Source organism: Pteropus alecto, unplaced genomic scaffold (assembly GCF_000325575.1).
Source record: "Pteropus alecto unplaced genomic scaffold, ASM32557v1 scaffold8, whole genome shotgun sequence".
NCBI classification, from domain to species: Eukaryota; Metazoa; Chordata; class Mammalia; order Chiroptera; family Pteropodidae; genus Pteropus; species Pteropus alecto.
Window position 1 is genome coordinate 15,870,008 of NW_006494609.1, and position 12,467 is coordinate 15,882,474.

Consider the following 12,467-nt stretch of genomic DNA (forward strand, 5'->3'; position numbering starts at 1 on the left):
CTCAAACTGGACCTCTACTTTAGTTCTGTTGCTTCTTAGGCCTGTGATTCTCCTCTTGCTCCACCCTGATCTGTTACATCCTCATCCTGGGGTGTTTGGGGAGCGGGGAGGGCGGAGAGTGTTGACTGGGACGAGGCACAAGGGAGCCTTCTGGAAATCGTGTCTCGGCACATCTCATAGAAATATAATGCAAGCCGCATACGTAGTTTCACGTTTTCTGGTAGCCACATTAAAAAAGTGAAAAGAAATAGGTGAAATTAATTTTAATAATGTTTTCGTGAACCCAATATATCCAAACTATTACCATCTCAGCATGTGATTAATGTAAAATATTGCTAATGAGCTATTTTACAGTCTCTTTTTTCACATCGAGTCTTTGAACTCCCGTGCGTATATTACACTCGCATCATGCCTCGATTCCGACATCCCACTTTTTAAGTGTTCATTACAGCACTGAACAGCACGGTTCTCTATCTTGGGGTGGGTGGTAGTCACACGGGTGTAGACATATGTAAAATTTTGTCTAGCTGTGTGCCAGAGGCTTGTGCATGGCACTGTGAGTAAGTTACACTCCCTTTAAAGAGTTTTTTAAAAATCCTCTTCAGAGCTCTGCTCAAACGCCCTCGTGTCCCCCTGAAGCCTCCCTGGGCTGGAAAACCTCTACATGCGTCACACTGTGCTTCTGTTACATTCATTCCAGTCTTGTGCTTTGGCTGGTTGTTTCTGTGTATGTCCAAACGATTTTATTATAAGCGCCGTCAGGTGAAGATGGTGATTTGTTCTTTTTTTTTTTTTTAAACTCCCCAAAGGGCCACCGGCTTCATAGATGCTAAATAAGTAAGCTCAGTTGAATCGAACCCCCGTTGGCTCTACACCCCTCTCCGCAGGGCTGCAGGATGGACTGATCATTTGATTCTGTTCCCAGTCTTGTTCCAGACATTGACAAAGGAGAGGGAGAGGAAGAGGAGGAGGAAGATGGCACGGGGCCGTGTCTGCCGGTCACTCCCAAGAACTGCCTGCCTCGCCGGGGCATCAGCATCCTGGAGAAGCTCATCAAAACGTGCCCCGTGTGGCTGCAGCTGGGCCTGGGCCAGGCAGAGACAGCCAGGATCCTGCACCGGGAGGCGATTGGGGTAAGTCGGGGTCTCTTCATTTCGTGGCCGCTGGGCAGGTAACAGCCACAAGGAGCTGCTTAGCACCCCCACCCACGGAAGTGGATCCCGTTTGCTTACCTTTCCCAGGTGTATCGGCTTTTCAACCAGGGTGGTTTTCCCAGGATGCAGGAGCGGGGGATGTGGTGGCAAGGCTGGTTTCTGCTTTGGAGACCAGGTGTCCCCACTGGACAGCAGGGCAAATGTGGCTGGCATGGGCTTTCTGGACATTTTGAGAACTCAGCCAGGCATCCTGGGACTAGAAAATATCAGAACCAGGGGGACCTAGGAAATCATTTTCTACTCCCCTGTTTTACATGTGAAAACAAGGGGGCGTGTGATGGGGTCGAAAGATTTTTTGGAGTCGGGCTCTGTGAGGTGGGCAAGTGGCTTAAATTTTCTGAGTCTCACTTTTCTCACTTTGAAATGAGACCATTGGCAGCATCTTCCTCCCAGTAGTGTAAGCGTTCACTGGAGATGGGTGGGTAGATAAGGAGCAGTGAGTCAGAGCTCACCAAATGCCACCCCACCTCACCCCACCCCACCCCAGCCCACGCTTATTCTCTTACATGCTGCTTCCTTTAAAAAAAAAAAATAGTTAATTTGTTTAATTATAAAAGTGATGCACATATGTGTTCATTGTAAAAAAAAAAAAAAAAGTCAAGCTGAGCAGAAGTGACGAAGTAAAAAGTAAAACATCTTATCAAGGTCTTTGCCGACTGCTTTTCACCTAACCCACTTCCCACAAGTCTTTTTGTGTTTGTTTTTCACAAGGTGAAATTCACGTGACATAACGTTAGCCATTCTAAAGCGCAGGATTTAGTACATTCAGTATTGTGTAGCCGCCACCTCTATGTTCTTGTAAAATATGTCATCACCAGAATGATAAAACCCCTTGCCCGTAAAGTAGTCACTCCCCTCCCCGCTTCCCCGGGCCTCTGGCAGCCATCGTCTGCTCCCAGAAGTCATTTTTGCTAGAATGCATGATGTGCCTCTCCAGCCCTTTTCTGTGCAGAGTCCCATATCTGTGACAGCGAGCATTCGCTAAGCATTCACGATGTCCTGGCACTCGTCTAAGTCCTTCAGTGAATTAGCACAATTTATCCTCACAGCAGCCCTCTGGGGTAGGAATTACTATTACGCCCATTTTACAGATGAGGTAACCGAGATACAAAAGAGATACAAAGTTGAGTGACCCCCCCGCCCCCGCCCCACCAGGTGACACAGCTAGCGAGTGCCCCAGCTGGAATTTGAACCCAGGCGGTATGGGTGCACCTGCGTCGTATTGTACCCATGTTTTATTTGACACAGATGGATTTGTATCTTTCAGCCATTGGGCCTTTTTGCTGGTCTCACCAGTGTGGCATGGAGTCGTACACTGTGTCTGGGGAACAGTCCAGGCTCATGAACACAAGGGGCTCAGTTGGTCTGTTGTACCTGAAAACTGGAATTGCTAGAACTTACGGGGCCTCCAGCAAAGTCCGAGCCTCCCTTTGCCACAGGCCCCTGCCATAGGGAATGGGGACGGAGAGGCCTGAAGGCCCAGCAGAGCCCTGCCCGAGACCAGGGGAGGCCTCCTTTGGGTAGCGAGAGAGGCGCCCGGTGAGCCAGCCCAGCCTCAGAACCAGGCTGAGCCTGGGGGTCCACAGATGGACTCCAGGGGGTACACAGGGAGGTTGTAGTCCTCAAGAAAACAAGATGCTATTCTTCCCACCCAAAGGTTTTCAGTTTCCAGCGGTCTTAGGGCTTCAGAGCAGATGATGAAACTGTGTAGCAAATAAAATTTGGATTCATGCTATTCTTCCCACCAAAAGGTTTTCAGTTTTGAACGGTCTTAGGGCTTCAGAGCAGATGATGAAACTGTGTAGCAAATAAAATTTGGATTCACGTCGGCACTCCCAGCCTCGGCCTGGCCGGTCGGTCGTCCACTCCCTATTAGGTTCTGACGGGATCAATCACCTTCCCACCCCTCCTGGGAGGATGCAGCTCAAAAGTGGACCCAAGGGCAAGGTCCACGGAGCAAGGGGGCCATTTTCTGGACCTTTCTTGGTCAAGGAGGGGCATGTCCTGGGCACGTGTATAGCTAGGAGTGGATCAGACAGTGAGGACCTGTGCAGAGAGTAGGCAGGTGGATCTCTGGGGCAAGCTGGGCTGGGTGTAAGCCATGCCCGCTTCGTCAAAGGGTCAGTCCTTTCTTCAAACAGTGTAAGATAAGCCCAACTCAAAATAGGCACAGTGGTTTTACATGGAGGATGCTTATTAATGCCAGGCCCTGGTCCAAATGCTGTATGAGCGTCATGTCGTTTAATCCTCGCATTAACCCTTTGGAGCAGACTCTGCTATTATCCCAGAGAGCGAAAGTGAAGCTGAGACGCGTCCTACTTCGGGCTTCCCCAGAAGCAGACCTAAGACCAGGATCTGAGTGCAAGTGGTTTACTTGGGAGGTAACTCACAGGGGAAACCAGATGGGGAAGGGAAGGCAGCTGATGGAAGGTGTGTGACCGTGAACGTTACCCCTGCAGGCAGGTGGAGCTGAATCCTGCTGGGCACCGTGGGAGCCAGTGTAGAATACATATCTCAGGGTTTTATCACTGAGGGTGCAGGTGCTGGTATCATCCACCAACTCTTGGCAGCCATTGGTCCAAGGTTTGGGATGTGAGGATTCATGTTCCAGCACCTCCTCTCTGCCCTGAGTATGAGAAGACCTGACTCTGGCCAGAAACAGCCTGTGGGCAAAGAGAATGCTGAGCCGTGGGGTGACTGGGCGGACCTCCCGGAGGAGGCAGATGCTAAGCTGGGCTGTTCAGGATGGATGGGCAGGATTTGGATGCCCTGGGGAGCTGAGAGGGTCTGTTGGAGATGGCACGGCACAGGCCGAGCCCCTGAAGTGAGCGCGAGCTGGGCTGGGGCACACAGGGACGGAAGGCTGACCGGAGGAACTGGACCCAACCAGGTCGCTGGAGGGCAGGACCACGCTTCATTCCTCAACCTCGTGACGCCAGTGTCCACGCAGGCCTGGGCACAGAGGAGGTCTGGCTCTGATTGTTCATTGAACAAGTAAATAGAGGATGGCAGGGAGGGTGGGGCTGGTCCTGGGGAGCTGACGGAGCTAAGCCAGGTTGTTCAGCACCTTCGTGGGACATGAGGCAGAGACCACAGGGCATGGTTCATTTTCCAGGTGAGCACACGTTAGAGCCGGGCTTTAACCACAATCCCAGCCTCAGTGGCTGCAAGAGGCCCAGGGACCCCTTCATTCTTCTGCAGTCCAGGGGCTGAGGATAGAAAACAGAAAACTTCAGGCTGGGTCCTGAGGTGGCGCCCTTGTCCAGGGCCTTGAATCTGATCCCGAGAGTGAGGCTGCTGTAAAGACCAAAGTTGACTTCACGGAAGGAGGCCAGCCAGGCCCTTCCCCCTGCTGCCCACTCACTGCCCCCTCAGAGGCCGCCGGTGCTGGGTCAGCCCCGAGGACAACAGAATCGGAGCAGGTGCACCTTCTGTTACCTCCCCCACCCTCCCCATCGGCTTGTATTTTCAGGCAGAAGCAAAGCCCTAAGCTCATGCTCTGATTAAAAGATTGGCCAACTTTTACCTAAAGTTGCCTTTTGCATGATCTTATTGATCCTCGCAGTGATTTCTCTCAGGCAGGTGTTATTAGTGTCCCCATTTCCAGGTAAGGAAATGAAGACACAGAGAAGGTAGCTCACTTGCCTGAAGTCACAGAGCTGGTAAGAGCAGAGTCTGCGTGGTGTGATCTTCAGGGATGCTGCATAATGTCTCCCCCACAGAACTGTCTGAAATTCCACCAGTGCAATGGCTTCACTGTGTTTGTAAAGATACAGACACCGGGTGGCCCCCAGGCTGGGAGAGCTCATAGAGTCTTCGCAGATCACCTGGACCCACCCCTCCTGGCACCAATGAGAGACAGTGCTTCATTGTGTCCGGGGCCAATGGTCAAGAGACTGGGGATCCAGACCTTTCATCCTAAATATCTATGTGACTTTGACCTTGACCATGTCCCGCCCGCTCCATCACACCCCATCTCCCCTCCCTGTAGCCTGCTTCTCTGATAAGGCGTTGGGAACATATCGGCCCATTTTTGATTTGTGTGTATCCAGAAACAAGGCGATTAAAAAGCCACCTTTATTCATTCCATACCCAAGCAGTGTTTTTGTTTATTTTATTTTAGAAGTTTTAGACTTACAGAAAAGTTGCAAAGATGGTACAGAGAGTCCCTTCAGCCAGTTTCTCCATTGTTAATGTCCAACATTTGTAGAGCTCACTTGTCTGAGTTAATGAACCTACATCGATACATGAGTATCATCTAAAGCCCATACTTTACTCAGCTTCCCTTGGTTTGTCCTTTTTCTGTCCCAGGATCTCATCCAGGGCGCCATATTACATTTAGTCATCTTGTCTCTTTAGACCCCTCTTGGCTGTGACAGTTTTTCAGACGATCTTTGTTTCTGACCACCTTGACAGTTTCAAGGACTGGTCAGGTATTTTATAGAATGTCCCTCAGCCGGGATTGTTCGGATGGTTAGACCGGGGTTATCGGTTTCGGGGGGAAGACCACGGAGGCGAAGTGCCTTTCTCATTACATCGTACCACAGGTACATACTGTCAACAGACTTCCCGCCATTGATGTTGACCTTGGTCACCGGGCCGAGGCTGTGTTTGTCAGGTTCCTCCACGAAGAAAGTTACTCCTTTCCTCCCCTTTCCACATTGTTCTCTTTGGTAGGAAGTCACTATGCACAGCCCGCAGCTCGAGAGTGGGGAGTCATACTCCACCTCTTTGACTGAGTATGCACGTAAATTATTTGGAATTCTTCTGCACAAGAAATCTGCCTCTTCCCTCATTTATTGACTTATTCAGTCATTTACTTATATCAATAAGGACTCATAGATATTTATTTTATGCTTTGGGTTATAATCCAATACTACTATAATTATTTAGTTGCGTAGATTGTTCCAACTTTGGCTACCGGGAGCTCTTTGAGTTGGCTCCCATGTCCCTTTGACATACCCCCATCACTGTGTGTGTGTTTTGTTTGATTGTTTGATTTTTCTTACACTAGAAGACACTCCACCTTGTCTTGTATATTTCCTGCCCCCATCCTAGAATCAGCCATTTCTCCAAGACGCTTTGTTCCTTTTATTGGAGAATAATATTAGAAACCATGATCCGGGAACTATGTGTGTTCATTGCTTACTGGAGTGTCATTGCTTCTAGGCCAAAAGGTGGTTTTTAATGAAAAAAACTTCGTATAAGATTGCTTTTTGTAGTCGGGGATTAGCTCAAGAGTGGCAGGATCCTGAGATATGATATGGACCAGCTATGGAGGTGGTTCGAGGCACCTTCCCCAGGTATGAGCCTAAGGAATACCAATCCTATCCCATATTAGTTTGGCGAAAGCATCATGAAGCCCCTCTTTTGCCCCTTTGGGGGGCAGGGCCGGGGGAGAGGTGCAGTCTACAGTTCTTGCAGGTCTGCTGTGTGCAGGACGGTGCAGGCTCTCCATGTGAGAGTAAGAAAGTTCAACTCCGACGGTGAGGAGCCCGCCCTGAGTAATACTCAGTGGCGACACGGGCTTCGAACCCACCGACTGCCTGCCTTCGAGGGCTTTGCACAGCTCCAAGTCTTGGCTCATCTCTAGAAATGCTGATTTCCTTGGTTTGGAGTGGGGCTCAGGCTTCAGTATGTTTTAAAGCTGCCTAGGTGGTTCTGGTGTAGAGCCAGGATAGAGAAATTCTCTATGCCATGGCACAACTATATCGTAGGTGATGGGACAGCGGGCCACGTGTGTCCAGAGTGCGCTGCAGCCACTGGGCCACCGACTTCCTCTGTCATGGCAGCCTCTACACTAGTGGTCTCTGGGAAGAACTGGCCGCTTCTGTTCCTGCCCTAATGGGCATGATTGGAAAATTTCCCCCAAGCAACTGGAAAATAGTCCTAAAATAACAAAAGTGGAAAATGCAGACAGCTCGGGATTGTCCCGGCCAAAAATGGAGTGTAAAAACAAAACTATCCAGTAGGGGAAAAAAAAAAAAAAAACTACCCATTTCTAGTGTTTAGTTTGGGGATTTTATGTATTTATTTGGAGAGGAGGAAGGGAGGGCAGAGGCTGCATACTTCTCTCCCTGAGCATATTCAGTCCCAGCCGTTAGTGAAATCAGCTGGTCTTTCCAAACCCAGCCCCGGCTGAAGGTAGACAGAGAGGCTCCATGACCGACTGTCCCAGCCTCCTGGATTGCAATTACTTATCCATGAAACTAAGCTTTGTGCAAGCCTCTTGGGATCTGGGAAAGACCCCAGGGCAGTGATGCTGAGGGAGTGTCTTCTAGAAGGAAGGAGCCCTGGAACTTTCAGCCCCTGCCCCACCCCAATAGATTGGAAAAGTCATCTCAGAGAGGGGAAGTGACTTACCAAAGGACACAGCAAACCAGGGTCAGAAATAGGAGGGACACGAACTGTCTCCCTCACAGACAGTGCTTTGACTGCTAACCCACTGTCGATTTTTTTTGGAGGTGGCGGGGGTTGGACTCTTGGAGTGGGCATGCCCCCCGTCAGTTTGTACAATCGTGGGGAAAGGGTTCTTCTGTTTTCTGAGGGCTCCTCATCCAGTGCATTGGGAGAACTGACGAGAGCGGGAGGGAAAAGAGAGAGCAGAAAGAGCGGGCCGACTCGGACGACGCTTTTCCCATAGGGGAGAGAGGTCGAGTGAGGACGCAGGGCACAGCAAGGTCTGTTGATGGCCTGGCTAATCGGGGAAGTGGCGGATAGGGGGCCTCGCCGTGGGCATGACCGTGAACTTCTCCATTTGTAATAATCCTGGGTTGCCCATAGGCGAGTGTCCTGGAGGTGGACGAAGAAGGCCCCGATGCCTGGACGTGTCACCTCATGCTCCCCCGCTGCTCGTCTTGAGCTAATCTGTTCACTCAGGGCTGAGGTCCCAAGCCGCCGATGACGGTGTTTCTCCTTGTCCGGGGCTCCTGCTGCCCCACCGTGTTGCCTTTCTGACTCACGAAGCCATCACAAACAACTGAGGATAGGAATGCTACCTCTACAGTAGGGTGCTCTTCACCACTTGTCCCCAGGGCTCTGAGTGAGGCAGGTAGTGGGGCACCGGGGAAGGGAGGCGCCCTGTACTGAGTGCTTATTATATAGTAGGCACTCTACTGAAGTCATCTGTGCAGTTCTTCCAATAATCCTTTGAGGCAGTGGGTCATCTGGGAATGCTTTTTCCTTCAAGTAACAACAAACCCAACCTATGGTAACTTCCCTAGCAGCCTAAACGATAGGCTACTATTGTTTACCCAGTGAGGAATCTGGAGGTTGGGGCCCAGAGCTAATTTGGCAGCTCAGTGATGTTTTCAGGACCCAGGTCTTTTGCCCCATCTTCAAGGTGTTGGCTTTTTGTCCTTAGGTTTGTCACCTCATGGTAACAAAATGGCAGCTGCTGCTCCAGCCATCTCATCCATTCAAAGGCAAGAGGTCAGAGACAAAAGGCTTTCTTCTCCTAGGCTCAGCCTTTTTGTCAGGGAACAAATGTTTTTCTAGATGGCTTCTTGGCCACCCCTAACAGTGAGGCAGGCTGGGAAAGGGGGCGAATGGCGCGGGGGGCAGAATAACTGTGATCGGCTTTGATCAAACATGATTCATCTCCTGAGGCAGGGAACAATGTTCCCAGGTCCGAACTGGGGTCAGTTAGTAAGGAAAGAGGGGACTGGTTCTTGGGGAGCTAACTCTTAGTGACTATCACAGGCGGGAGCTATTATGATCCCATTTTGCAGAGGAAGCAGCAGTCCCAGAGAGGCCCCACAGCTAGGCAGCTAAGGACTGAACTCAAAGTCGGGCTCCAGAGCCTGCAGGCTAACGTCTTAAAAGGAAAGGCCCCAGGGCCCAGCATTCTGGATCTTCCCCTCCCCCACTGTTTTCTCCCCTGCACAGAGGATAAACTAGTCCAAATCCCAGGGAGGAGTTGCTGCGAGGGATCTAAAACCTCCACCTGGTGGCTGGCATATGGCACGTGCTTAGTTGACACTTGTGGTTCGATTGGGTTGGAAGACAGGTACTGCAATGGTCACAACCCTGGCCTGAAGGTCCTTGGCTTTGCACGCTTGTCCCGGCTCAGCCGCTAACAAGCGATGGGACCGCAGAAGGTCTTTTTGTACCTGGGTCTTTCTTTGGATGGAGTGAGGAGCTGGGCACATCACTGGCTTTGAACCTCACCCCCCAAGCTCTGGGGGCCCCTCAGCAGTACCTCATAGAAGGAAGGGAGGAGGGGGTACCCAAAGGATGAGGCCTCATATTCATATATCCCATGGCTATGCCATTACCTACTGTTGCATAACAAACCACTTCACGATTCAGTGGCTTCGAGCAGTCACCATTTGATTTGCTCACGATTCTGGAGGTCAGCAATTTGGGCGGCATTCTGCTGAGCGATGTCTTCTGCTGGTCTCTCCGAGGGTCAGTCACATAGCTGCAGTGATCTGGCAGCGTGACTAGAGCTGGCTGGCCTGAGATGGCCTCACCGACGTGTCTGGCGTTTGGTGCCAGCTGTTGGCCGGGCCATCCGACTCCAGCAGGCTCGCTCAGGCGTCTTCACATGAGAGCTATGGTCCTAAAGGGCCAGCATGGATGCTGGCGTGCCTCTTAAGGCCTGGGCCCAGAACTCCCCAGTGTCACTCCTGCTGCATTCTTTTGGTCAAAGCGAGTCTCAGGGCCGCCCTTCCCGGGGTGGGGAAGTAGACTCTACCTTTGAGTAGGAAATGCTGCCAAGGGTTTGTGGCCATTTTTAACCTACCATATAGCAAATGGTCTTTGAGTCCTTTTTTCCTATCTCTTCGTTTGAATACAGATCCACAATAATGATCTTATTAATAATTATCATTTGTCGATCGTGAGATTAGGCATATAAAATCTTAGCATGTGGTTTAGTGCTCAGTAAATGCTAGCAGTCTGTAATAATAAACATTATTAGTTAAGTGCATACTCTGTGCCAGGCATTTTATATACATGATCAGCAATTCTCACAGCAACTCTGAAGGGCAGATATGACTATTCTCATGCTCAGGTGAGGATATTGAGACCAAGAGAAGTAAAAGTAACTTGCCCCTGGAGCCACAGCTAGTAAGCGGCAGAGCCGGGATGTGAGTCCCACTCCATCTCTAAAAAGCTAGCTCAGGCAACAGAAAGAGAAGCAAGGGGAGGCTTGGAGAATTCGCACCCTTGGGGAACGGAACCCTCAAGGGTGTTGGAGAAGGAGTTCTGGGCGGCCCACCCAATGCTTTAGGCCTCGTGCACTCACCTGCCACAACTATTATGGGAAGCATCTCCTTGGAGGATAACAATGAACACCCGGTGAGGGTGGGGCTGGGGGAGGGGAAAGACAGCTCACACAGATGGTCTTCCTCCCAGCACTGACCTCGGCTGTACTGTGCAGGGTTTAAGCACAGAGATTCACCATGACCCAGAATGCTTTGCAGGAGTCACTACCTGCCTCAATCTCTGCAGTTTGCTGCACAGAGACAGTTTGTGAGGTGCTGCCTGTGGGTACTTCCTAGAAGGGACCATGTGACAAACTGAGCAGCTACTCCCTCGAGGGGGAAGGCAGAACAGGCCATCTTATTCTGAAGGATAGTGGCCGGGGTTCTGCCCACAGCAGGCACCTACCCTCCCAGCATGTGGGCAGGAAGGGTCAGAGGACTCCTCTAGCCTTCCTCCCCACCCTCACTAACAACCTCTGCCACCTCTGCACCTTCTACCCCCGGTGCCTTATCCTGGCTTATCGGATAAGAGCCCCAAGACTTGGCCATGGCAGAGAAAGTGCTACATGGGCCTTTGTGGTCATAGCGAATGGGGGAGGTGTTGCGCATTCAGAACTGGGGACTCGTCAGAATTCAGCTTGGGGGGCTTTCCGCCCCCGTCCACACCTCGCCATCCAATGAGCAGATGACACAGACACGACGCCAGGAGATGAACGAGATGCTCACGCCGACTCCCGGGGCTGCCTCCTGCTTCTGCACTTCCCGTCAGCTTGGCCTTGCGTCTGACCCCCCTGTGCCCTGAGCCTTCCTTCATCCATCAGAGAGAACAGTGTAGCAGCGAGGGTGATGCCCGTGTCAGGTGCCTGGGCCAGAGCGCAGCCGGCAGCCACTCTCCCGTGTCAGGTAGAGCGCAGCCGGCAGCCACTCTTTGAATTTGTGGCTCCTTACTGTCAGCTGAACCACTCTGCCAAGGAAAAATCCCTCCTGATTCTTTTCCACAAAAGCGCATGTAGTAGACTGATCTCCAGTTCTGGATGGAGCCTGACCCTGGGAGACCAAAGAACAAAAACCAGCTGTGAGCTGATGGGTGGAGGGCGGAGGGGACAAATGAAGAATGAATCCTTAGCCTCTGCAGAGACCCGCTCATCCCGTGGGTGCTTCCCTACGCTCAAATATCTCAAGTCCCTCTTCCAGCATTGAGGGGCAGGGCTTTGGTTTCATGTCTTGTTTCTGCTGGGCGATCCTACGTGTTGTTATCCCATTTACAGATCAGAGCACTGAGGCTCAGGGAAGCCACGGAATTACCCAGGGCCACAGAGCTCATCACTGGCTGCTCAGGGCCCTCTGGGAGCCTGAGAAGACATACAGATTGTGACAGATCGTGACTCTCCCCAGCTGGAGTCCTGTCCGAGGGTTCTGGTCTTCGTTCTTTCTCTCTGTGGAACATGAGGGCAGAGAACAGGGTCGATGTCTCAGCATAGTGAAGAAATCCAGAAAGTTACGAGTCAACTAGATGGCAGGGTGGCATCGAGGGAGGTTGCTGAGGATGACAACCGTGATTTGTTCTTGTAGTCACGTTTGGGAGAGTTCAGTGGGCAGACCATAGAGTCAAGGAAGAAAGCGACTGTCAGAGTAAGAAATACATCTTGTGCTGTGGCCTGGCCCTCCATGGGTCTCTCTCTCTCTCTCTCTCTCTCTCTCTAGATACATCTTGTGCTGTGGCCTGGCCCTCCATGGGTGTCTCTCTCTCTTTCTCTCTCTCTCTCTCTCTCTCTCTCTCTCTCTCTCTCTCTCTCTCCCCGACAAAAAGTCTATTCTTATTATAGACATCCTTATTATTTTCTATTTTATACTTAAATTTTATTTTGAAAAAAAAATAGTTGGTGGTATTTGCACTAATGGGTCATGATACACAGTTTGAAAGCACTGCCTTCCTTCCTGTGCCATTCCTCACACTCCAGGATGAGGCAGAGCAGCTCGGCCATGTGTATCTGCTTCTGAACAAGTGACCTGCGCAGGTGTCCCCCCGCCACACGTACACCAC

General features: G+C 51.1%; 1 protein-coding gene and 1 long non-coding RNA gene across 2 annotated transcripts in view; one reads left to right on the forward strand and one right to left on the reverse strand.

Annotated features, from left to right (window-relative positions):
• RIN3 (Ras and Rab interactor 3) overlaps positions 1-12,467 on the forward strand; it is a 101,817-nt gene that overhangs the window by 23,125 nt on the left and 66,225 nt on the right. The window contains exon 2 of the mRNA XM_015599747.2: positions 926-1,133. Within this exon, the coding sequence (XP_015455233.1) occupies positions 926-1,133 (208 nt within the window). The remainder of the gene's footprint in view (positions 1-925; positions 1,134-12,467) is intronic.
• Positions 5,312-12,467, reverse strand: part of LOC112473653 — a 9,475-nt gene continuing 2,319 nt past the window's right edge. The window contains exon 2 of the long non-coding RNA XR_003044102.1: positions 5,312-11,470. This is a non-coding gene — a long non-coding RNA (uncharacterized LOC112473653). The remainder of the gene's footprint in view (positions 11,471-12,467) is intronic.